The 27,098-nt window shown below is 42.5% G+C and overlaps 1 protein-coding gene across 1 annotated transcript in view; it reads left to right on the top strand.

The window, feature by feature from the left end:
- Positions 1 to 3,129: 3,129 nt before the first annotated feature.
- Positions 3,130 to 27,098, top strand: part of Shmt1 (serine hydroxymethyltransferase 1) — a 33,312-nt gene continuing 9,343 nt past the window's right edge. Inside the window, exons 1-9 of the mRNA XM_026408726.2 lie at positions 3,130 to 3,234; positions 8,695 to 8,809; positions 11,886 to 12,031; positions 14,440 to 14,555; positions 14,877 to 15,037; positions 22,272 to 22,353; positions 22,841 to 23,053; positions 24,696 to 24,812; positions 26,430 to 26,552. Coding sequence (XP_026264511.1) covers positions 8,714 to 8,809; positions 11,886 to 12,031; positions 14,440 to 14,555; positions 14,877 to 15,037; positions 22,272 to 22,353; positions 22,841 to 23,053; positions 24,696 to 24,812; positions 26,430 to 26,552 — 1,054 coding nt within the window. The 5' untranslated portion in view covers positions 3,130 to 3,234; positions 8,695 to 8,713. The remainder of the gene's footprint in view (positions 3,235 to 8,694; positions 8,810 to 11,885; positions 12,032 to 14,439; positions 14,556 to 14,876; positions 15,038 to 22,271; positions 22,354 to 22,840; positions 23,054 to 24,695; positions 24,813 to 26,429; positions 26,553 to 27,098) is intronic.

The following is a 27,098-nucleotide window of genomic DNA, read 5'->3' as shown; positions in this document are numbered from 1 at the left end:
TTCTAATTGGTTTGTCTGGTTTTTAACTGTCAAACTTCCACCCCTCTCCCCAGTACTGGGGATTGAATCAGGGTGCTTTACCATTAAGCTAAATCCCTACCCCTTTTTATTTCTTTTAACTTTGACACAAGGTCTTGCTAAGTTGCCCAGGCTGGCCTCAAACTTGTGATCCTCCTGCCTCAAATGGCTGAGTGGCTGAGATTACAGGTGTGCATCACCACACCTGGATTTACTGTTGAATTTTGAGAGTGCTTTATGTATTCTGGATGTGAGTCTTTTGTCAGATATGTGGTTTGCAAATAATTCTCCTGATCTGTAACTTATTTGTCTATGTATTTATTTTTGTTTGTACTGGTGATTATACTGAGCCACACCTTGAGTCCCTGTAGCTAATCTTTTCATACTCTTAACTGTGTCTCTGTAGAGCATAACCTTTAATTTTGAAAAAGTGCAACGTGTTGTTGTTTCATTTTGTTCTGTTTTTCTTTTAAGGATTGTACTTCTGTTGTCATGTTTTAAAACACTAAACACTAGATCCTGGTATTTTCTCCAATCGTTTCTTCAAAAAGTTTTATTAAAAAAATATACTTAAGTCTGTGCTTTAATTTTCATGTCATTGTGAAGTTTAAGTAAAAATTCACTTTTTGCCTATGAATACCCAATTACTCCATTTGTTGAAAAGACCACATTCCTCCATTGATTTCCATCTTTGTCAAAAATCATTTTATTGGGGCCTGGGGTTGTGGCTCAGTGGTAGATTGCTCACCTAGCATGCGTGGGTTTGACCCTCAGCACCACATAAAAATAAAATAAAGATATTGTGTCCACCTAAAACTAAGAATATATATATATATATATATATATATATATATATATATATATATATAGTATTTATGTATGTTTATTCCTGTGTTCTCTATTCAGTATAATTGATCTGTGTATCCATTCTGAGCTATATAAGAAGTCATAAAATTGAACAGGGTGGTTCTTTCCACTTTATTCTTCTTTTTTCAATATTCTCTTAGCTCTTCCAATTCCTCTACCTTTCTTAATTTTCAAATAATTTTTTCTATATCTACAACAATATTACTAAGAATTTTAATAAGTGTTGTGTTAAATCTGTGTATGCATTTAGGATTAATTATCATCTTTACTAATTTGAGTCTTTCGATCCATTTATATGTCTCTTCATTTATTTGAATTTTTTTGTTTCTTTCTCTCTCTCTTAATGTCACACATGCTAGGTAAGCACTCTACCACTGAGCTATCTCCTCAACCCATTTTTACTTTTTTATTTTGAAATAGTTTCACAAAGTTGCCCAGGTTGGCCATAAAATTAGGATCCTCCTGCCTCAGCCTCCTCAGTAGCTGGAATTATAGGCATGTGCCATTATGCCCATAGAGACTTGATTTCTGTCATCAGTGTTTTATAGCTGCATCAACTGGCATAAAATGTAACTCTTTATTTAGCCTATTAATGACATCAATTGTATTGGATTACATCAATTGGTTTTCACATACTGAATCAATCTTACATCTATAGAATTAACTCCATTTTGTCACGGCTTACAGTTCTGTTTATATACTGATTCACTATTATTATTTTGGTGTGAGAATTCAATCGAGGGCTTCACACATGCTGAGCATGCCTCTACCACTGAGCCACATCCCAGTCCCTTTTGATATGTTCAATATGCTAATATTCAGCTAAGAATATTTGGCTATAGGTTTCTTTTTATAATCTTGGTACTATCTTTATCTACTTTTGTTATCAAGGTAATATGGGCCCCATAAAAAGAGTATTAAAAAATTCCAATTTTTCTTGATGAGAAAAAAAGTGGTGGCCAGTAGCGTTATGAAGGCTTATTATGTAGACATTGATATAGAATACGTGTTGATTCTTCTTCAAGTGTTTATTTAAAATCTCTCTTAAAACCATCTGGACCTGGAGATTTCTCCTCCTGGAGTTTTCAAATTCTGGATTTAGTTTCTTTAATAATTATCGGGTTTGTCAAGAACTGCCTACTTAATATTGAATGAGGTTGTGATAATGTGTGCTTTGTGGGAGAACAGATTCACTTCATGTCAATTCTTAAATACGTGTGTAGAGTTGCCCTTTGTTATTCTTTCATATTTGCAGGATTTGTAGGGATATTTCCTATTTCACTCCTGATGTCTGTAATCTGCTTTTTCTCTTATCTCCCCAATGTCCGCCTTTGTCAATCTTACCAAAAAGTTTTCCAGTTTTGACTTTTCAGCTAACTTGCTTTGGGATTTATTGGTGTTCCTCTATTGTTCTTCTATTTTCAAGCTCATTGATTTCTGTTTTTACTTGTTTTATTATTTCCTGGCTCTCGGTTTACTGACTTTTCCCCCTAGTTTCTTAAAGTAGGAGCTTAAATTATTCATTTGACTTTCCCTTTTGTTTGCGGGGGCGGGTACTAGGGTTGAACTCCGGGGCACTCAACCACTGAGCCACATCCCCAGCCCTATTTTATATTTTATTTAGAGACAGGGTCTCACTGAATTGCTTAGCGCCTCACTTTTGCGGAGGCTGGCTTTGAACTCGTGATCCTCCTGCCTCAGTCTCGATGACAGGCAAGTGCCACCGCGCCCAGCAAGCAATCATTCTTAACAAGATCGAATATTTATTGTTATCTTCTCAGTGTTTTAGTCTGTTAATCCTTCCAAAACCCTGCCAAAAGCAGTGCCTGGTCTAGGACCCCACTCTTAAGTGTGTCGGTTGGAAGGAACCACGTTTGACCTGCTTAAATGAGCACTTCACTGACTGAAAAAGTGAAATATAAGTAACAAAATTCACCCGTAACTCCATAGCCCAAGAGGCCCCCCAGGGGGACTGTGGCAGGATCTTCGCTGTCTTTCTGTAAATCCCCACCGCCTACCCAGCAGCCCGCCACCGAAGGCTGAGGGTGCTCCGACTTTCGGCCCCAAAGTGAGCAGCTGCACCAAGAGGCTGCTGGCCAAGCCGGCGGAGCTGGCCCCGCCCATCGCTTCAGTGCAGCCAATAGCGTCGGGGAGGAGGGGGCGGGGGCGGGGCCTGACGGGGGCGGTGCGCTCAGCCTCTGCGCGCCAAGTTCGGGTTGAAAGCGGACGCCGCGGGTCACGTGGCTGGCGCGCGGCTGAGCGCAGGTAGGTGGGTGTCCAGTTGTGGTGCGGTCGGCGGCGGCGGCGTGGGACTGAGGCGTAGCCATACACGTGCTGGGCTGCGTTCTGGTAGGTGGGCTCCCTCGGGTCCTAGGTCCTCGGCGCCCCGGCGCTGTGCTACCCAATTTCCCGCCACGCGCTTCACCAGCCTCTGGGAAACCGAAATAACCCGGAGAGCTGCAGGTTGGCGCCTAGGCGGAGGGGTCCGAAGGCCGTCAGCCGCAGTTCTGGGTCCTGGACACCTGGATGTAGCGCGGGGGGTGGCCAGTAGCGTTACGAAGGCTTATTGTGGGCATAATTAACCGCCCGGTGCTGAGCACTTTTCTTATACGAGTACTGTCGGGTTTTTTTCTTTTAATATTTTATTTTTTAGTTCTAGTTGGACACAATATCTCGTTATTTTAATTATTTATTTTTATGTGTGCTGAGGATGGAACCCAGGGCCTCGCACGTGCTAGGCGAGGGCTCCACCGCTGAGCCACAACCCCAGCCCCAGTACTCTTCGTTTTGAAGACAACTCCTTACCTCGTCCTCACTGCAAGTCAGTGGTAGTAGCGTTTCCCCATTTTGCAGATGAGGAAGGTGAGTCTGGGGGAGAGGAGCTGGGCAAAATGGCAGAACCCAGAATCAAACCCGGATTGGTTTTCAAAGCTGCGTTCCTCGCTGCTGTCCGCTTTGGCGTGCTCCCAGATCTCTGTTGCCTGCAGTCTGCCACCCTCTGTTCTAGGAGACAGGCATTGCACTGTAGGATTCTTGGCCCCGTGCCTGTACTTCGGGGTTCTGAAAGTTAAGTGACCCTTGGTCGACTGAAGCTAGCACACTTGAAGCCTTCAATCAGGCAGTTTATTGGACTGGAAACACTAGTTGTGGAATCAGATTTTGAATTTCTTACTTGAGGGGACTTGTAAGGACTTGTGGGTGATTGTGTTTTTATCTAGTGCTGTGCTCTGGGAAAAGACTTTGGGACTAAAGATAAGCCAGAGTTAAGATTCTGACTCTTGTGATTGATTATATGACCTTAGGTAAGTTAGCTCTCTCACCCTTGGTGTTCTCTGCTTTCCAGAGAACACACAGAAGTTGTTTTTTGTTTCTTGGCTTTGTTTTGGTTTTTTGTTTGTTTTCCTGGGAAGAAATGAATCTAGGGCTTTATTCTGCAATATAGAGAAAACAACTTTGCATGCCTGCCCCAGAACCCTGGACATAAACTGTTATGACTCAGGAACAGGCCAGCAGTACCCCTTGTGGCCCCAATGTGGGGTTCTGAAGACAAGATCAGAGCCTGGAAATTCTGAGCTTTCTTCCCTTAAACACACCCACGTATCATTTAGAGAATTCGATTTTATGTCAGTGGCAAAAATTATACTAAAAATTTATCACTAAACTAACTTAATTTTTTCCCCTCTTAGATTTCTTTACTAAATAACTTCACTGTCCTGATGACTTCTGCTTCTTATTTTCTTGATGCACACTGTGTCCTTATCTTTCTTTAAACTTTCTGCACACCTCTTGTTACTCTCTGCTCAGATTCACTCTCCAGTCTAGTTGTTCAACAAGGAAGTTAGTTCCTTCAGCTAATCCCTGGCTGGATACTCTTGTGTGGCAACATTCCAGGTAAGATTCAAAGGCATAGGAAGACTGATCTCTTTGTAAGTGTCTTCACTTACTAGGTCTTTTTCCCTGTGGTTGTGAGGATCATGGCACACAATGAATGGCAGTGCAGCTGCTGTGAGCCATATTAGACTGGGGTGCTCAGCAGATGTTACACTAGTAATGGTAATTAAGAAGATCCTAAAATTCTCAGTTTTGGGGGGGCGGGGGGTGTTAACCCAGGATTGATCTGAGGGGTATTCAACCACTGAGCCACATCCCCAGCCCTATTTTGTATTTAGAGTCAAGGTCTTGCTGAGTTGCTTAGTGCCTTGCTTTTTTGCTGAGGCTGGCTTTGAAGTCATGATCCTCCTGGCTCAACTTCCTGAGCTTTGGGTTTACAGGTGTGCACCACCAGGCCCGGCTCCCAGGATTTTTTAATAACAATAATCACTGATGCTTTTTGAGTATTTACTCTGTGCCTGGCATTGTTCAGATTGCCTTTTGCCTTTATGTTTCATTTAACTCACAACCAGCTTCTGAGCATCATTATCCTTGTGTTAGATGTGAAAATACTGAGACACAGGTATCAGTTACTGAGGATGCTTATTAAGACATGGCAGAGTAGGATTTGAACCCAGAATCTGTGCCATTACTACAGCCTTTCTTGTAGTGAGCTTCAGCAGACATCTCCTTATGTGTGGCCCTTCACTGCTGAATCCAGGTATCCAACTTGTGACACATCCCCCTGGGTTTTACTAGTTGTTAATTTAAGATTTCACAAATGTATTGGGCAGTAGCTTGAGACCAAAGTTTTTAGGAAATGGTTTGAGGCCATTTAAACTGAAAATACATAACATCAAGGTAAAAATCTGTTTTCCTGTTCTTGCTTTGATCCTTAGGCCTTTGAATCTAATTTTCTGTGGACACTGCTTTGTTCCTCAGGCTTCGGTCACAGGACCCTGATTACTAACCTAAAGGTCTGACATACTGATCCTTAGCAAGTCCTACTTCTTCCTGTCTTAGGGCTTTACACTAAGCCTTTGCACTGCCTGTATTGCTCTTACCTCAAATCTCATATGCTTGGCTCCTTTCCACTGTTCTAATTTTAGCTCAGCACTTTCTATGGCACAGTCTTAAAATTGCTCACACCCATTTGTTGTCCTCATAAGTATCATCACTATCTGTAACTATTTTGTGTATTTCTTGTTTTCTTCTTTATGATCTATTTCCCATTGAGCAGGGACTGTTTGATTAACTTCTGTATTCTTAGCACATAACTGAACATGGGACATAGGAGCAACTCAGTAAATATTTGTTAAATGAATTAATTCAATGTAGGCTGATAGCTGTGAAATAGAGTGTTCAGATATCAAAAGCTTATTTAGAATCAAACATATGATCTAGCAATTCCACTTTGGGGTATATACCCTACAGAACTACAAAACAAAGACTTGAAACAGGTATTTGCACTCACAATAGCCAAAAAGTAGAACCAACCCACATGTCGCACAAGAAATGAATGGATAAACAAAACATGGTAAATGCATACAGTGGAATATTATTTCAGCCTTGAAAAGGAAGGAAATTCTGATACATATATGGGCAAATCTTGAAGACGTTATGCAAAGTGAAGTAAGCTGGACACAAAAGGCCAAATCCCAGATGATTCCACTGCTGTGAGGTACCTAGGATAATCAGATTTCATGGAGACTGAATGGTGGTTTCAGGGGAGAGGAGGGAAAGGGTAGTTAATGTTTAGTGGGTATAGTTTCAGCTTCGGCAAAGAAAGTTCTGGAGATGGGTGGTGATGAAGACTATTTAACAATGTGAATGTACTTAATGCCACCAACTCTACACTTAAAAATGGTTAAAATGATAAATTTTACATTTTATTACCAAAAAAAAGTATGTTTTTCAGCCAACCCTCAGATCTTAGGAACAGATACTATGTTCCCTAAATATAGTATTAACTAAAAATGAGTTTTCCACTCTACATCTTAAAAAGTATATAGTTTCAGGACCTATCTCTTACTGTAATTAAGAATGCCCCAGGATAGTCCCCAAGAAAGGATAATAGATTGAGTTGGTGTAGTGTGTTCTTGGTTATCAAAAATATTCCTGTAGCCTTGGGATTTTGAATTGGTGAATATTCATGATGTGTGGAAAAGCATGATACACACTACGATCACAATCACACAAAATGGGATGTTGTGGTACACAACCATAGAAATGTAAAGTTGTGCTATAGTTGTGTACAATGAATCAAAATGCATTCTGCTGTCACATATACCTAAATAAAATAAATTAATTAATTTTTTAAAAAGCAAAAAAAAAAGGATGTTGTATGTATGTCCACAATCTAAAGGGACATGTCCAACTAAACTGCTTGTGACTGGGTGACTTTGTTCTTGGTTGTATTTTTATTCTTTCTAGAATACACATTTTAATGTTTAAAAAAAACAGAGCTATTAAAAAATGTCCCAGGATATAAAGATTTAAGTGAAATGAGACTAAAAATCTTGAACCCCATTTGAATAAAAAAATTCAGACCTTTTTCATATTTTAGAAAAAAAGCTTATTTAGGACTCAAGGAGATAGTATAGGTCTAAAAGGGATATGTACTAATACTAATACTGCTGGAAGGGTGGGAGTGGGTATTTAATCCTACATGGTAATAAGAACAAGCTAGAAAACTCCAGGTGGGAGGGTGATGAGAGCAGGAGCAGACTGCTAGAGTGTGGGGACACACTGCGGCTCTCACCCAGACTAGGAAATAAGTGGTTCAGAATTACTATCTTAGATCAGAAAATAGATGGTTTGTGTGGGCAAAATGGCAACAAGTTGTTGTGCTGAAGTAGAATCTGGGAGTCCATGGGTGAAGGTCAATCCAGCACAGTGTTTGCCCCAGGAGAACTGAATTGAATGTGTTTTCCCAAATGATTACAGGTCTGACCCTCCAGAGGGGAGGTTTCCAAATACACTTTAGTTCTTTGAAGGTTAAGAAATATCCTGTGTTGCTGGCTACCTTTGAATAGTTAATATTTAAAAGAAGTTTTGTTCTTTGAGATTCTAAGACCATAAGATTGGCTTTTTTTTTAAATATTTATTTTTCAGTTATAGGTGAACACGATGTCTTTATTTTACTTTAAATAGTGCTGAGGATCGAACCCAGTGCCTCACGTGTGCTAGGCAAGCACTCTACCTCTTGAGCCACAACCCCAGCCCCACTAGTGAAATATTTTAAATCAACATTTGTTGTTTCATTTGTTTGATCATTTGGCAAATATTTTCTCTTTCTTCTTTTTTTAATCCCTTTTAGGGATTGAACCGTTTTAGGGATTGAATCCATTTTAGGGCCTTGTATATGCTAAGCAAGCACTGGACCTCTGAGCTACATCCCCAACCCAAATATTCCTTCTTCGTGCATTGCTGTTCTGGGCTGTGGGTGATTTAAAAAGAAAAACACTGAGCACTCACTTTGACTTGAAGGAACTTGGTTTAGTCAGAGGTGAACTGTACTATAATATGAATAGTGAGGCAGCCATGCTGGTTCACTGTAGGTGAAGGCCTCCCAGGAAGAGGGTTTAGGTGGGGGGAGTTGGAGAAAGAAGGGTCTGGTCCATAGTTTTAAACGAACAGCAGGGCTGTTGTGGGTTGTGGCTCAGCAGTAGAGCCCATGCCTAGCACATTAGAGGCTCTGGATTCAGTCCTCAGCATCACATAAAAATAAACAAATAAAAATCAAGAAATTGTGTCCAACTTACAAGAAAAAAGAACTGTGGTTTTGCAATAGATTGTGCTTGTGTATACCAAGCAGTTCTGAGGGAAAGGCTAAAAAAGTATGTCAGCACTTTAGCAACTGGAGGGAACTTACATATTGTGATGAGCTTTGCCTCAGTTTAATATTTAAGGTCACATACACTTTTCCTGTTTTTCTAGGCAACTTGGAACCAATACAATGGCAACTCCAGTCAATGGGACCCACTGGGATCCTGCTGTGTGGTCTTCCCATGATAAGATGCTGGTGCAGCCCCTCAAGGACAGTGACATTGAGGTGAGATTTGTGAGGTCTTCGGCTTATTTTTACATCAGGTGTTTAAATCTCTAGTTCTTTTCCTCTCCCTATCCCTCTAACCACCATAATGGATAGTTTTTTTGTTTTTTGTTTTTTGTTTTAGTTATAGGTGAACATAATATCTTTATTTTTTTATTTTTATGTGGTGCTGAGGATCGAACCCGGTACCTCACGCATGGTAGGCGAGCGCTCTACCTCTGAGCCACAACCCCAGCCCTAACCACCATGATGGACAGATCTTACACATTCTAGGCCCAGCCCCTAAATCTCTGGTTCTAATCATGAATTAATTTATGGACTGCCTTGCAAATATTATAAGAGTATCGGATTGTGGGGCTGGAGTACAGTTCAGTGGTAGAGCGTTTGCTAGTGATAGGGTTAAGGCAGTAGTTTGCTAGTGGTAGAGCATTTGTGCTAGGCCTTGGATTTGATCCCAGCACCACACATATGAAAAAGACTGCGAAATTGAAATTGAGTGGCTTGAGAAAGGTTAAAAGTCCTTTGAGGATAATTTTAGCTGTTTCTTAGTTTCTGCAAAGTGTAGAGCATCATGCTGGATGTTCTGGAGGAAGGTGGGGAAAGATTATAGAGATTAAACCTTTCTTTTTATATATTTATATATATATATATATTTTTTTTTTTTTTTTTTTTTTTTTGGTTGTCAATGGATCTTTTATTTATTTGTATGCGGAGCTGAGGATCGAACCCAGGGCCTTAGACATGCCAGGCAAACGCTCTAATACTGAGCCACAATCCCAGCCCCTGAACCTTTCTTTACAGTGCACAGAGAGCATATGTATTTAGATAGAACTTCCTTGTGTCCTACCTCTGAGTTATGTTCTCAACCTTTTTTTTTCTTTCTTTTTTAATTTTGAGATGGTGTTACCAAGGCTGGCTTCAAACTTGGAATCCTCCTGCCTTAGACTGTCCATGTAGCTGGGATTACAAGTGTGCATCACTGTGCCCAGCCCCCAATTTAATTTTTTTTAATTTATGTATGACAGCAGAATATATAATTCTTATTACATATATAGAGCACAATTTTTCATATCTCTGGTTGTACACAGAATATATTCACACCAATTTGTGTCTTCATATCTGTACTTTGGATAATAGTGATCATCACATTCCACCATCATTTGGAATAATGCCCCTCCTCCCCTTCCTCTCCATTCCCTCTGCCCTATCTAGAGTTTGTCTATTCCTCCCATGCTCCCTCTCCCTATCTCACTATGAATCAGCCTCCTTATATCAAAGTAAACATTTGGCATTTGGTTTTTTGGGATTGGCTAACTTCACTTAGGATTATCTTCTCTAACTCTATCCATTTACCTGCAAATACCATGATTTTATTCTCTTTGATTGCTGAGTAATATTCCATTGTGTGTATATGCCTCATTTTTAATCCATTCATCTACTGAAGGGTATCTAGGTTGGGCATCTAGATTTAGTTTGAGTCCATCCCATTTATTGATTCTAGATTTTAATTCTTGCGCCATAGGAGTCTTATTAAGGAATTTGGGACCTAATCCCGCATGATGGAGATTAGGGCCTACTTTTTCTTTTATTAGACACAGGGTCTCTGGTTTTATTCCTAAGTCCTTTATCCATTTTGAGTTGAGTTTTGTGCATGGTGAGAGATAGGGGTTTAGTTTCATTTTGTTGCATATGGATTTCCAGTTTTCCCAGCACCATTTGTTGAAGAAGCTATCTTTTCTCCAATGCATGTTTTTGGCACCTTTGTCTAATACAAGTTAATTGTAATTTTGAGGGTTAGTCTCTGTGTTCCCTATTCTGTACCATTGGTCTACCAGTCTGTTTTGGTGCCAAAACCATTCTGTTTTTGTTACTGTAGTATAGTTTAAGGTCTGGTATTGGGATACCACCTCCTTCATTCTTCCTGCTAAGGATTGCTTTAGCTATTCTGGGTCTCTTATTTTTCCAGATGAATTTCATGATTGCTTTTTTCTATTTCTATGAGGAATGTCATCTGTATAGGGCTTTTGGAAGTATGGTCATTTTGATAATATTAATTCTGCCTATCTTAGAACAAGGTAGATCTTTCCATCTTCTAAGGTCTTCTTTAATTTCTCTCTTTAGTGTCCTGTAATTTTCATTGTATAGATCCTTCACCTCTTTTGTTGATTCCCAAGGTTTTTTTTTTTTTTTTTTTTGAGGCTATTGAAAATGGGGTAGTTTTCCTCATTTCCCTTTCTGAAGATTTGTCACTGATATACAGAAATGCCTTTGATTTCCCAACTCAAATTTTCAAGTATGGTTTCTATTAGATGTATATCATTTTCCCACCATCATAAAGTGAAAAATATCTTAAATCTGTATTTGCAAAATTTTCCTCCCAAAAGAACCAATCAGCCATCACCCTAATCCTCCCCAAACTTCCCAGCCCTAGGCAACCATTAATCTACTCTCTATCTCTCTGGTTTTGCTGAAGCATCTTGTTGCTAAAGAAGAGGAGCAGGGAATGAAGTTCAGGGAGGGAGAAACTTGGTGGAAAGCAGGGAAAAAAATAACAGGATGGTGTAGAATCAAAAATTAGGTGGGATGTGTAAAGATAATTTTCTTGCCAGAGCTGTGACACACGCCTGTAAATCCCAGCAGTTTGAGAGATTGAGACAGGAGGATCACAAGTTCAAAGCTAGCCTCAGCAAAAACAAGGTGCTAAGCAATTCAGTTGAGACCCTGTCTCTAAATAAAATACAAAATAGGACTGGAGATATGGCTCAGTGGTCAAGTGCCCTGAGTTCAATCCCTGATACCAAAAAGAAAACCATAATTTTCTCCTAAATCATTTTGTTTTTCTTTATTCATTTTATTATTAATTCTTTCCTGGATGCTAAAGTCTTTAAGGAAGACATGTTCTCTCCCATAAGTGTTATGGGAGTTTTCATAATCTGCTTATTTGGGTTATAGTCGATTTCTGAGAGCAAATATGAATCTGTAATAGTATCTTTTCTCTTTTGGAGATACGGCTTTGATTGGAGCAAAATTTTAAACCAAATGTCCAACTGTCCAGCATCTGTTTTCTTTTCATAAGGTTTACAACATCATTAAGAAGGAAAGTAACCGGCAGAGGTTTGGATTGGAGCTGATCGCCTCGGAGAATTTCGCCAGCCGAGCAGTTTTAGAGGCCCTGGGCTCTTGCTTAAATAACAAATACTCTGAGGGGTACCCAGGCCAGAGGTAAGTGAGTGTCTTCCAAGTCCTGTTTCTGACATAGTGATGTGAAGTACTAAATTGGTGTAAAATGTAAACAACATGTAAACTTCATAAAATGGCTTCCCAGCTGGATGGAGTGGCACACACCTCTAATCCCAGTGACTCAGGAGGCTGAGGCAGGAGAACTGCAAGTTCAAACCCAGCCTCAGCAACTTAGTGAGGCCCTAAAGCACTCGTATAGACCCTGTCTCTAACAAAATATAAAAACAGGCTGGGGGTGTGGCTCGGTGTTTAAGCACCCCTGGTACCAAAGAAAACAGGCTTCCCAATTGTGGAGTCTGTGCTCTTCCACTCCTGCCTTCCTGCATAGCTCTTGTATGATTTCTAGCCTGTGATACCACTGCTGTTCCTGGAGCAGGTATATTCAGGGTTACATTTAACAGTCTCTTTGGTAGCTTTCTAGAATAGCAGGCCAGGCTAATAAGGAGTATCATCCAACCCTGACTGAGAAAAGATCAGTGTCCTTTGAGGGATGTCACAAAAAATGACTGTTACTCTCATCTGTATCAGAGTGGCTGAGAAATGAAATGGAGCTGATAGTGCAGGCTGAGTGTCTCATCTGAAATGCTTAGGACCAAGAGTGCTTCAGATTTCAGAGTTTTTCAGATTTTGGAATATTTGCATAGACTATACTGGTTAAGTATTCTAAATGTTCCAAAATTTGAAACTTTTTGTGATGCTGGGTTGCAAGGTAGGTAGGTTCTAATGCATTCTAGGCTCTACCAATGAATTATATACCCCACTCCCTTTGAAACTTTTTTTTTTAAATGTTCCTTGTGATTTCTTCCATCCATGTTCAAAGTTAGAAAACTTAATGCATAAATTATTAGATTTGTGCTTAAGTACTTCAGTTTTGGAGGTGCTATTGTAAATGGTTTGTATTTTTTTTTTATTTTGAATCCTGATTATTCCTGTGTCATTGGTATACGGGACATGAGTTGCCTTTTGTCTATTGGCCATCTACTTTATCTCTTCTATCTCCAACTTTCTTTGTCTATTTTCTGTTTGTATAGCTGAATTGCTGAGACTGAGTTTTTGTAAATAGAGCAACTTATTTTTATAGTTTTGGAGTCTAGGAAGTCCAAGGTCTAGGAACTGCCTTTGGTGAGTGCCTTCTTTCTAGTGGGGACAGTGCAGAGTCCCAGAGCAGTGCTGGGCATCACACGGCGAGACCTTGGTATACAAGAAGCTTCAGATTTGGGAGCATTTGGGTTTCATATTTTAAGTTAGAGATGCTCAACCTGTATAAATTTATTGTTATAAATGTTGGATTTAGGGGCTGGGGATGTGGCTCAAGCGGTATCGTGCTCGCCTGGCATGCGTGCAGCCCGGGTTCGATCCTCAGCACCACATACAAACAAAGATGTTGTGTCCGCCGAAAACTAAAGAATAAATATTAAAATTCTCTCTCTCTCTTTAAAAAAAATAAAATAAAATAAAGGCTCCATGTGGGCCTCATGACTATAAAAAATAAATAAATAAATAAATAAATGTTGGATTTACATGTGCAGTGATTACTTTTCTCAACTCTTTTGAACCAGTGTAAGCCATATATGTGTGTGTGTGTTCATACATACATATAGACATAGGTTTGTGTGTATATATGAAATATATATATATATATATATATATATATGTTATTATTTATTTATTTATTTTGAGATCGGATCTTTCTATGTTGCTGGACTTCAGGGATCTTCCTTCCTCAACCTCCCAAGTGCTGGGACTTTAGACAGTGCCACCATGTCCAGCTTCATTTGGGCGGGGGAGTTGTGGTACTGGAAATTGTACCCAGGGATATTCTACCACTGAGTTACAGCCCAAGCCCTTTGTTTTTTATTTTGAGACAGAGACTCACTAAGTTGTCCAAATTTGACTAGAACTTGAGGTCCTCCTGCTTTAGCCTCCTAAGTTGTTGGGATTACAGGCATGCATCACCTCGCCTCCCCATCTGTTGTTTGTCTTTTACAGTCATTATCAGACAAAGAAAGTACAGAATAAGACATGATCTTGGTGAATTTTAGCATTTGTATTCCAATGGACACAGAAAAAGAAGGGTCACCCTTGGAGAATGAACTGTCATTCTATCCTGAGATGCCCCTGAAATTCTCTATAGAAGTCTGAGGGTCAAATTGAAGGCTTTGTCTTTCTCCTACTGTGAATAACTACCTCTGCCTTGAGCTTTGGTAGATTTACTGAGTAACAACTTATATATCTCATTGGATCCTCCTACAACCTCATAGGACAACATGGGGAGCTGAGACTTGCTCACTCCCCTCCATTGTATTCTTCCCACTCCTGAGCTTTGGCCTCTGCTAGAAGCAAAGGTCAGGGCCCACAGTGGATGCGGTACTCCTGCTTCTCTCCCACAGGTATTATGGCGGGACTGAGTTTATTGATGAACTGGAAACACTCTGTCAGAAGCGGGCTCTGCAGGCCTATCACCTGGACCCACAGTGCTGGGGGGTCAACGTCCAGCCTTATTCAGGTGATGACCACATCTAGATTGTCCCATGCAGCCCCTCCAGGCCAGGCCCCCAGACTGATGTTTACAAAAGGAGTCCTAAGTAAGAAATGAGCCAAAGAGACGGGTGTGTGCATCCTTCTCCACTGCCTTGGGCTCCCACCTCTGCATTCCCACTTCTCTTACTCTCAAGGAGACTGGTACAGGGTTACCGCTTGGGGATCGGGGAGGTCATATTGGTGGCCACGTGTGTTCTCAGCCACTCCTGGATAATCATCTAGTATCCAAGCTCCTGGATGCCACTCAGGAAGAAATACTCACGTCTTTTCTGGCCTCCTGTTTCAGGCTCCCCTGCAAACTTTGCAGTGTACACGGCCCTCGTGGAGCCCCATGGGCGCATCATGGGTCTGGACCTGCCTGATGGGGGCCACCTGACCCATGGGTTCATGACAGACAAGAAGAAAATCTCTGCTACATCCATCTTCTTTGAATCTATGCCCTATAAGGTAAGAGATGATCTGTCTTTCCATTCCCATTCATTGGAAAACCTCCAGTATCTGACTATTGACAGTTTAAGTAGTTCTGTTCCTGTGACACTTCAGGAAACCCTACCTTGTACTATTTTCATTTCTCTGCCCTGGAGGACTCCTCAGGCTCCCAGGGCCCACTGAGGACAGCTGGGATAGATGTTTTTGTTTTGTTTGTTTGCCATCTTAGGCAAAGAAAACACAGAATTTGATGTGGTGCTACGATACCATGGAGGGAGGGAGGGAGGGGAATAGGCAACAGCTGAGGAGGGTTCAGATGCAGCCAGGTGGTGGCCACCCCAGAACTAGGGGAACAGCACCTAGAGTAACAGCTCCTAGCAACCAGGTTAGCAGCAGCTCTACTCTCACCAAGAAACAATCCCACCTGGTTCCCCTGTGGGCCAGCAGCTGCAACAAGGATTGCAGTGTCCCTGACTCTAGCCCCAGTACCGTTGACAATGGCCACAGACCTCCACAGCCTAGCTCAACCCAGCCACTACCTACTCAGGGTTCCAGCCCATTCCTGCAGCCATCACTGCCCACTTTGCACAGACCTGTCCTCAACCGGCATCAGCCATGTGCCCAGAAAACGAACCAGTACCCTCAGAACCAGTGCCCAGCGCTGCCTCTGGGGTTTGTGGGGCAAATCTTTAATGGGAGCTCCATCTGTATAAATATGCAAGTTTAAAAAATGCAAATAGGAGGTGGGGGCTCAAGTGAGACAGTGCTTTGTCTATAAGAACACTAAGGGCGATGGATAGAAAAAAATAATGTGCATTGTCTTTGTTGCCTGGTGTTGTGATTCTTTCTGGTGCCTAGGAATCTTTCTTTGTGTGTGTCTTATTGTCAAATAGTGCCATTTCTGGTTGTTTTCTACTTGCTACCAGGAGAAAAAAATCTTTAAACTTGCTAAATATTGGAGGTGTAATTTTCTTCTTTCAAGATCAAGCCAGTATTCCACATGGACATCCCATGTTGTTTGTGGTGTCCTGTTGGTTGTCTGTGTTTGCTCAGAAAACACAGGGAAGTGTGTGTGTGTGTGTGTGTGTGTGCGCAAGTGACTGTTTTGTTTTATGGAAAGCCTAGGTGTTTCCAGTCAAAGATCTTCTCAGTGGCCCAGACCAGCCTTGAGGCCAGATTTTTAAACATGTCAACAATTAAAAAAAAAAAAAAAACACTTTTGTGTTTGGATTTAGGACATAAAAGCCTACAGTTTCTTTTGCTATTGAAAGAGTTGTGGTAGAAATACAAGGATAGTGACACTTACCCATAATCTAGCCACATGGGAGACTAGTTTTTTTCATAAAAATTTTCCCACTGATAGATGCCTCAGCCTTCTGTGTTGTCTTTTGACCTGTGTCATTTATTTACACTGATTCCCCCACACACACACAGTTATGGTTTAATGTAATCGTTATTCAAATAGGAAAAATAATTTTAAAGACCTTATTTTACTAGTGCTCACTATCAGGGGCTGCCTTTTTCAGATGCTGGCATAATAACTGAAGATATCTTTTAAAAAAATGAAGTACATAATTCTAGAATGGGATCTTTAAAGTTGTTACGACTCAAAGTCAAAGTTGTTTCCTTCCATTTTAACAAAACTGAATAACCTGTGGTAGTCTAGTTATAATTCAAAGACCGACATTGATCAGAAGAAGTCAGTGAATAAAAGAATCTTCATTCTTCCCCTCGCCCAAAGAAAATCCAGTTTCTACTCTTTCTTTTGCTATTGCAAAAGCTGTGGCAGAAACCCTAGGATAGTGGCATTTACCCATAGTCCTGGCCACATGAGAGACAGAGGCAAGAGGATCGATTGAACCCAGAAGTTTCAGTACAGCCTGATCAACATAGTAAGACTCCGTATCCAAAAAAAAAAAAAAAAAAGATTGTTTCAGAGAGTAATTATTGACTTGTTTTCTGGAGCCTTCTGGAGTCTTCTTGAGGCCTTGGGTAGCTTCTTGCTTTTCTGTATTCCTGAAGAATTTATTCTGGACATTAGGATATGAAGTCTTGTGTTCCAGTTCCCTCTGGCCATCCCCATCTTTGACATGCACTCTGTAGGCTGCAGCTCCCTGGGCATAATGGGAGCCTACCCTGTGGCTGGCCTGCCAGAGTGTGGAAAGGCAGGGCCTGGGACCCCAGCTGAGGCGAACCACAGGAGGCACAGCACATCTGGAGGGTGCTGTGAGTGGCACCCTCAAGTCCTCAGTTACTAGGGAGAAGACAGGCCTGATTGGCCTATCAGCAGCCACACATGCTGTGCCTCTTCTGTAGGTGTTCTGGGGTGGCTTTCCTGCTCAGCCTTTCCCTGGACCACCTGCCTCTGTCTTCAGCCCTTAACCCTGCACCACGGGACTCTGCAATTGCCTAATACAGGCCAGAATTCATTTCTTGGTGGAAGAACAGCAACACTGAGTTCTAGCCCACCTCTGCATGGTCTCCTCCTGTCTTCCTCTATCACTGGAATCCCTCCCATTCCCTGTTCCTGCAGGACTGAGGGGGTCTCTCTTCCTAGCCACCAGCCTCTGCACTGCCCTCACCCCACTGCAGTTTGTTATAAATGCCTGTGAATGCTCCAGGAGCATTAAAAAACAAAAACAAAACAAACAACAACAACAACAAAAAACAATAAGATCCCAAAGTGAAAAGCTTTTAAAAACCTCCAACATTTAAAAAGAAAAACATGGAAGGATAGACCACCAATAGATTTTTTTGGTAATTATGGCTTTAAAGAAAAGTTATAGGGGCTGGGTGTGTATCTCAGTGGCAGGGCACTTGCCTTCCATGTGTGAGACCCTGGATTCAATCAAGCACTCAAAAAAAAAATTTTTTTTTTTTTAAATTATTGAGATGGAATGCATTCTGTTGCCCAGCCTGGGCTCAAGTGATCTTTCTGTCTCAGGACCCTGAGTAGCTGGGACTATAGATGTGTGCCACCACACCTGACCATGTCTACTTTTTTTACTGCGTGTCAGTTAGGATAAGTTTCATTGGGACAATGGATTCTTTATTCAGTTCAGAAAAACTACATGCTTAAAACCAAAATGGTCTTTTAACCTGACTCCTAGATGCTCTCTCCTCAGTGCCTAGAACCTTGCATGCAAGCCTCTGTAATTGTGCTGGATTGTAAGAGCTTCATCTAGGGATGACTATCAAACCGGGAACCTTTCACTCCAGGTGTGCTGGTAGTTTTTAGTAGGTCCCAGTAATTGAGAGGAAGGAAGGCTCAGGTTGGGGGCTGCAGACCATGAAGTTTCCCTTGGTACCTCCTCCCCACATCCCAGACCTGGGGGTTTGCTCTGCAGTAATCACCTTTCAATATGTTTACCTCCCCTTTGCCCATATGTTTTAACATGACTTTAATAAACTGAACTAAGATATGTGTTTAAAAAGATACATTTTGGTCTGGGGATATAGTTCAGTGGTAAAGCACTTGCCGCCTAGCATGCATGAGGTCCTGAATTCAATCTTCAGTACCATAAAAACAAAACAAAAAAAAAAAACAATTAATTTTGTGGTGCTGGACTTTGAACTGAAAATAGGCTGTTTTATGTTTCACATTTAGTTCTATACTTAACATATCCATCTCCTTCAGTATTTTTCATTTATTCTTCATAGTCAGCTATGTAACCCTTGACCAACATGTCCCTATTCCTCCCCCCAGCCTTTGAAAGCCACCATTCTCTCTGCTTCTTAGATTCCAGATATAAGTGGGATCATGAAGGTTTTGTCTTTCTGTACCTTGCTTATTTTACCTAGCTTGGTGTCCTCGAGGTTCATCCATGGTACCACAAGGGGAAGAACTCCCTTCTTTTTAAGGTGGATGGCCTTCCACTTCCCATTTTCCTCACTCATTCATTTGTTGGTGGGCAGTGGATTGCTTCCATGTCTTGGCTGTAGTGAACAGTGCCATGGTGAATATGGGAGTACAGATGTCATTTCGGCAAACTGATTTCCAAGTTCTTAGGATGTCCACACAGAAGTGGGGATCGCTAGATCTGAAATTTATTTCTGTGTGTTATTTGAGGTAACAGAGAACCTTTTGTTTTCCATGTGGATACCCAGTTGGTCTAGAGCCATTTATTGAAAAAGCCATTCTTTGTCTACCGGACTTTCCTGTCGCCACTGATATTGCCCAGATATCCTACATCGCATGGAGTTCTGTTCTGGGGTGCTCTTCCTTCCATCAATCAGATTGTCTGTCATTCCACAAATATTGCCTTAATTACTAGCATTTTAAAATGCCTCTTGGCCTGGGGTTGTGACTCAATGGTAGAGTGCTCACCTAGCATGTGCAAGGCCCTGGGTTCGGTCCTCGGCACCAAATAAAAATAAATAAATAAAATAAAGGTATTGTGTCCAACTACAACTAAAAATAACAACTAAATACAACTAGAAATTCTTTACCTTGCAAGACTGAAAGAAAAACAAACTAAAAATAAATAAAGAAATATTTAGGATGACTCTCAATAATGTTCTTATTGTGAAGCTTTCACTGCACCTTGGTCCTCTCAAGTTAGGAACACAGGTTGATGAAGGAAAACAGGTTTATTCAAAGCCATCCTTGAGGAAGACAGGAAACCTTTTCTGTTTAAAATCTCCATCTTCTGGGGCTCAGGGGCATGAACAAGTTTTTTTTTGTTGTTGTTGTTGCTTGTTTTTGTTGTTTTGGGGGTGGTGGTGTCAGTAGTGAAAATTGAACCCAGGGACACTCTCCTCCCGAGTTACATCCCCAACCCTTTTTATTTTATTTTAAGGCAGGGTCTTACTAATTTATAGTTGCCTTGAACTTTTAATCCTCCTGCCCTAGCCTCCCACCCAGCTTCTTGTTTTCTTGTGTTACCAGTGATTGAACCCAATGGCATTTTACCCACTGACCTACATCCCCAGCCTTTATTTTTAATTTTGAGACAGGTTCTAAGTTAAGTTGCCTTACCTGCCTTGAACTTGCAATCCTTCTTAGTTGGCTTCCTGAATTGCTGGGATTATAAGTGTAGCCAATGCAGCTGTCACCCAAACAGCTTTTTCGAGAGGGAAAAGAGGGCAAGACCAGGTAGGAAAGACTTGGTCATTCATCTCATTTCACTAAAATGCAGGAGACAAGTTTGTGGGAAAACAAGTGTCATTCAAAGCTGGCTTTGTGGAGGTAGATCAGGCCATTTTCTTTCTCAAAGCTCCATCTTCCAGGAATCCAGGGATACAGAGAGCTTTCATAAGAGGACAGAGAGCATATTGGGACCAAAGGCAGAAAATATGTATTTATATAGATTTAGCTAGACTGTGTTAATCCGAAGCTTGTCACAGTCTCAGCACACGCTCCCTCATGGCGGAGGGAGAGGGAGGCCCTTCTGAATCAAAAACAATTTAGAGCTTTTAATTTCTTCCTTTCTTTCTTTTTGTTTTTAAGAATTATGGGGCTAGGGATGACTCAAGTGGTAGCATGCTCTCCTGGCATGCATGAGACACTGGGTTCCATCCTTAGCACCACATAAAAATAAAATAAAGAATTAACAATACAGCTTATTAGTACTGAATTGTAATTTAGTGGAAATACAACTTAGTCAAGACTGTATTTTGAATATTCACAGAAAATTTCATGTCATGTTGTACACAAAGCAGAGTCACATTCTTCGTGTCTTCTTACATGTACTTAGGGTAATGATGACCCTCACATTCCACCATCTTTCCTACTCCTATGCCCCCCTCCCTTCACTTTTCCCCTTTGCCCTGTCTAGAGTTCATTTAGGGCTCTGTTACAGGGGGAAGGTGGGACCAAACGTAGGAAATCCACCTTCAGTCTCAGTCTCTGTTGCCACCTTATCATATCAGAAGGAACATCAGCCTCCTGGAGGAGAGATAGAGCAAGTAAATTTAAGAAAACATCTTCCAAGGGAATTGATAAAAATAGTTTTTATTTTTAAAAAAGTCTTTGAATTGTTCTGCTGCCATCTCAGACACCTTGTGTTACTTAATTTATGGTTTTTGAGACATAATAACTTTATTAATTTCATTTTTATTGATTATATGTGCTTATGTAATTGAGTTTTGGTTTTGGTTGGATGGGGGGGGTTGTAGTGGGGTTGCACAAAGCCCTTTGTGCCTGCTAAGCATGAGCTCTATCACTGAACTATACTCGGCATGATTTTTGCCTTTTGATGCAATATCCAGTGACTTTGTAAGTTAACTTATTCATTATAATAGTTTGCCTCTGGGCTTCTGGGTTTTTGGGGTGCCCAATCATGCTGCTTTGAGAATATCAGTTTTCCTAATATTCATGGCTTTTATTTTGTTTTCTTATCTCATGGTGATACTGAAAACTTGGTCCTTGTCCCTAGTGCGGATACAATAATGAGGGCAAGGTATTAAGAAAATGGAAAAAGAAGTTGTATTAATTTGCTAGCAAATGATAAAGGCCACAGACTCATGTTCCAGGGAGGCTGCAATTCTAACTGCCACGGGAACAGAAGTCTTTTTAAAAGGAGACTACAAGAGCTAGGCTTCAGGTGTGTCTATCAGGAATCATAATTCATATCCAGATGGCTGCCTTGAGAACCATTTCTTAGATCCACTGTTACCAAACTCCCAAGTGTGGATTTTTTTAATCCTGTGGCCAGTGGTCTGAAGGACACAATAAACACAGGCTAGGACAGGAAGAATGTTGCTTCCCCAGCAACTAGGGGAGGGAAGATGGAAAGGAGGAAGGAGAAAAGATGAACACGTTAGTCTTTAAATAAGCCAGCAGTGGTAAGGCACCAAGGTTTATGTCAGGTATAAAGTGTACCCTGTTACATGGAAGGTCCTCTTGGTCCTTGGAACAGAAATTGTTAGGCAGGTTTTTTGTTGTATTTGCTTTGTCTCGTGCCTGAAAATCACCATGTTTTGGACTATGCATCATGTGTGAAGGCTATTTCTTGTATATTTTTCTTTCTGCAGGGGCTTTGGGGTTCCTCCTTCTCAAAGGATAGCACCCCAGGGCCAGGGCTCTCTTTTCTCCCGAGGCCTCTCAGGTCATCCTTGGTTATGTGAGCCATACGTGATTGTCTAAACTCCTTGTGCAGGCTGAATACACCTGTGCCCTGCACAAGGATCAAGGGGATCAAGGCCTAGTTTGATACATGGCTCCTGTTGTCATGGTGGGTGGAAAGGTGGCGGGCATGGTTGGTTGACCAGAGGAAGCAGGTGAGCCTGTGTGTCCCTGATGCCCCCACAGGTGTACCCAGACAGTGGCTACATCAACTACGACCAGCTGGAGGAAAATGCCCGCCTCTTCCACCCGAAGCTGATCATCGCAGGTGAGGAGTGGGGCGAACAGCCGCCTTATTCATAGGCAGCGCCCATGCCTGTTACAGAGGGTATGAACAACAGTTTCAGCCTGCCTTAGCTCACTGCTAGTTTCTGCCTTGGATGGCTAAGCTTCTTGGCTCCAAGTATATTTTATTCTTTAAGGACAGGTTTGTATTTCCCACCATTAGTACTCAGTGGAATAAGATCTGAGGCTGTACTAAGAGAAACATTTAGAAATGTTAATCCCTCTGACTCACTGGCCTTCACAATTACAGGCCATCTCAACCACCATTACCTTGAAAAGGGAGGTCACAGAGGTTACCTTTAGCACAAAGGTGTTTTTGGAGGGCACTCTCCATTTCTGTCTTCAAGAGATTTTAGTGGAGAAATCTTCAGGCTTTGATATCTTCACATCCAGAGGCCATTTGTAAATTTGTACTGAGGCTAACTTGGCTGCCCTCAGGCATCTTTACTCTATTGTCATCCTTGTCTCAGGAACTAGCTGCTACTCTCGAAACCTGGACTACGAACGTTTGCGGAAGATTGCAGACGAGAGTGGGGCATATCTCATGGCAGACATGGCACACATCAGCGGGCTAGTGGCGGCTGGCGTGGTGCCATCCCCTTTTGAACACTGCCATGTGGTGACCACCACCACCCACAAGACCCTGAGAGGCTGCCGTGCCGGCATGATCTTTTACAGGAAAGGTGAGCTTCTGACTTTTGGGTAGATGGGTATTGGGTGACATTTTTGCTGTGGGGGTTCAGGTTTGGTTGAGGAAGCTAAAAAAAAAAAACTGGAAATTCTTGAAAATATTATGATGCAGTCCCTTAAAAAGCTACTTAGGAAAGAGCAGTGACAGGCTTTATGGAGAGGACTTACAAGGAAGTCCTGAGCAAGAATTGTAGCCCCATTCCTGTGTATCCAAGTGCTAGGAAAACAGGAAGGGGATCAGCAACTGCTGTGTATTGGAATGATGCAGGCTCTCGGTGCATGAACTTTAATGCAAGTTTTATCATTTTAGTGGGGAATTTCTCTTTCTAGTACCTTATAGCCCATCTCTAAGCCTGTGTGCCCCTTATTTTTAGATTCCCATACCTGGGAAACCACTTGAGCTGTCAGGGCCTTGGTTAGCAATCCTGTGATGACATCTGTGCCCCAGCCTCACATCAGCAGAGAAACCCGCCCTGGATAGCTGCATTACTCTTACTCCTGGGCAGGGCCTCCTCACCTTGCCCCAGCTAGGACTTGACCCAACGAGGTGCCCACGCAGTTTCCCAGCGCTCTCTTGTCCCTGTGCTCCATTGAGGTCCTTCTTCAGTGGGGTTGATGCTTTTGAGTCAGGTGGCCTGTCCCACCTGCCTAGGAGGCCTTTTATTTCTGCCATTGTATGTTAATGTGATTCATTAGACCCTCTGCTGGCTGACAGGAGCCAGAGGACCAAAGCAAACCCTGGCTCTCCCACACACTGTGGTCCCAGGCTGCCCGGGCAGCTTCTTGGTGCTTCATTTCTTCACTTCTGGAGTGGGGACTGGAGTAATAGCACCTGCCTCACTGGACTGCTATTCGGGAGATTAAATGAGTTTACACAAAGTGCTCAGAGCAGTTGTTGGCTCCCAGGATATTCCAAATAGGGTTGTGGATGTGGCTCAGTGGTAGAGTATTTGCCTGGCATGCATGAGGCCCTGAGTTCTATCCCTATGAGCAGCAAAAAGAAAAAGCAACTTCCTTAGAGGTGTTAGTATTATTTATTTTTAAGTAATAATTTATTAAGTTATTACTGTGTGAATATTTTCTCAGAAAGAAACCTTCCCCATGAGTAGCCACCTGAGCATTATCTCTGTTAAGTCGCCTTCCTAGTCATCTTTAAAGAAATGCCAAAGGCATGTGCTTTGTTACAGTCTCGGGAGGGAAATTTCTGTTCCTTTCCACTTTAAGGCTTCATTATAGTCAGGTGTTATGAAGAAAAGAAGCCATCATAGGTGACAGGTGTAGAGTGGAGGTGCTGAAGCTAGGGTTCCAGTCAGTGACCCATCCTGTTTCCAAAAAATCCCAGCAACTCAGGAGGCTGAGGTAGGAGGATCTCAAGTTCGTGGCCAGCCTCAGCAACTTGGTGAGGTCCTTCTCAAAATTAAAAATGCTGAGGATGTAGTTCAGTGGTTCAATCCCCCCCCAAAAAGAGGGAGGGGCAGCAGCAAGGGCCCCCTCTGCTCCATAGCCTTACAAAGCAGCTGCCCTCACACCAGGAGTCAAGGCAGCCTGGTGCTTACTATACCATAAACAATGTAGGTTTGAGAAGATGGAGGGGTCAGCCTATAGGACTGCATTTTGATGGTATTTTTTACCCAGGAGTGCGCAGTGTGGATCCAAAGACCGGCAAAGAGATTCTGTACAACCTGGAGTCGCTCATCAATTCCGCTGTGTTCCCAGGCCTGCAGGGAGGTCCCCACAACCATGCCATTGCTGGTAAAGCATCACCAAGCCTACCCCAGAGCCCTTGGGTGGCACCATCAGCCATGATGACCTCCCATTTGCTCCAATGGTCATCCCATGGTCTCTAATTTCCACTTCACTTGTCCTCCAAAAGTGTGAGCCAGGACTTCCACTGGGGAGGGAACTTGGGGGATAATCTCTGTCCAGGAGCTGCTAACACAGAAGAAAAGGTGGACCACTGGGATTGGTACAAGATGAGGACAGGAAGGAAGTGGTGTCTGCTCCACTCATGGCCATCCTCCAGTGAAACTGGGTCAGGCCAGAGCTCCCAGTGAGAAACAACAGGGAAGAACTCAGACAGAAGAGGGCCCAGCAAAGGCTGAGGAAGATTAGGATCCAAGCCCTGCCTGTCAAGGCACCTGTATCTGACCCTCACACCTGGGGCCACACTGATAACTCCTGTGTTGATTCTGTGACTGCCCAGCAGGGTCTCACTGATATATTTCTTCTATTTGGACAAGTGACCAAGGACGTTTGTGATGGCCTGAGTTATCCCACTGTTCTCTTCTAACAAGACGATTAGTGGAACTTAGGCCAAGGAGCTCAGGATGAGATGTGGCTTCTCAGTTAAGGAGAAGTGCCATTGTTTTCAAGGAGGAGACCTAAGAAAGCAGCCAGTGGTGGAATCTTAGTCCTAAGGGCATGGCAGGCATTGGGAGCCTAAGGGGAGTTTTCAAGTCCTCTGTTTGCACCTGCATCCTCAGTCTCCCAGTTCCTTCCACTCTGGAATGCTGGGCTCACCTAGTGCCCAGCCACTGTTCTCACAAACCCTGATGGGAGACTCAATGGCAGGACTCAGGTGTGTGGATTTTGTGTGATCCTGCATTTTTTTCTCTGTCCATCTAGTAAAGGAGCCCTCAGCCCTGAACGCAGGTGCCAGATGAGTCTGGATGGCATACGGTAAAGCAGGGCTGTCCCTTCCATCCAGGCATGACCTGAGCAATCAGCCTAACTTGTATCTGCCCAACTTTTTAGGCAGCTGAATGATGATTTTCATACATCAAGCTTATAAAGAACTATGAAATCCATCTTGTTTTTAAAAGCTTTTACTTGGTAATCTATTAGCACTGAATCCCCATGCCTAGAGAAAGTTTACCTCAAAAGCAGTTGTTCAGAGAAAGGTTTCCTCAGTAAGGTCTGCAGTAATCATAGGGTTAAAGATATGGGCCTGGGGGTGTAGCTAGGTGGTAGAGCACTTGTCTAGCATACATAAGGCCCTAGGTTCAATCCTCAGAACCACAAAAAAGAAATATATCACTGGGCACTGTAGTGCATGCCTGCAATCTCAGCTACTTGGGAGACTGAGGAAACAGGTTTGCAAGTTTGAGATCAGACTCAGCAACTTAGCAACACCCTATCTCAAAACAAAAAATAAAAAGTCTAGTATATAGCTCAGTGGTAGAGCACCCCTGGATTCAATCCCCAGTATCAGAAAAAGAAGAAATTTTATATTATTTGACACTAAAATGTAATCCCCACAACCTTGGTTGGAATTGCAAAGCATGGGAGCATCAGGGGAAACAGGGCTGCTTTCAATTTATCATCTTTCAATTCTTTCTTGCCTTTCTGACCCACCATCTCCCTAACCAGGGGTTGCGGTGGCCCTGAAGCAAGCTATGACTACAGAATTCAAGATCTATCAGCTGCAGGTGCTGGCCAACTGCAGGGCTCTGGGTGAGGCCCTCACGGAGCTGGGCTACAATATAGTCACAGGTACAAATACCACATGATGTTGGGCAGGCCTACTCTCCTCATGGGTGATCAGAATGTGGCCTACAGGGTGGTGGCTCTGGGCGCTGCAGGGCCTCCTTTGTGTCCTCCTCTCCCCCCGTTCTTTTTGCCTTACCAGCTGCCCTGTCAGATGGGCCACACATGACAACAAAAGCTGCTACTTAATACCCAAAGTGAGGAATAGATGTCCTCAGAACAGCTCTATGGGGCAGTACCTGAAGCTCACCTGAGAGGTTGGGCTGCAGCCAACACACTCCTGTAGGTGGCAGAGCCAGGACTTGAAATTGGCAGGACCCAGTACCCCTCTCTACATTGTCTTGCTCTGAGGTCAGGGCATATCAGGCTCTCCCTGCTGGGAGGGAGACCCTGATTGGCTGCATTTTCCTGAAGAGTTGGCTTGCTGGAGACTTGTTTCCTTTTAATACAAACCTTCTGGATCTGGTTGACCATGAGTGAGGTGGATTTCCAGGTGAGGACCCCATGGGTTGCCACCCATGTCACTGGCACTGTGGATTTCTCCAGGAAGGA

This window comes from Urocitellus parryii, chromosome 7, assembly GCF_045843805.1.
Source record: "Urocitellus parryii isolate mUroPar1 chromosome 7, mUroPar1.hap1, whole genome shotgun sequence".
NCBI classification, from domain to species: domain Eukaryota; kingdom Metazoa; phylum Chordata; class Mammalia; order Rodentia; family Sciuridae; genus Urocitellus; species Urocitellus parryii.
Note: the sequence above shows the minus strand (reverse complement) of the source record. Positions and strands in the feature narration are given on the sequence as shown.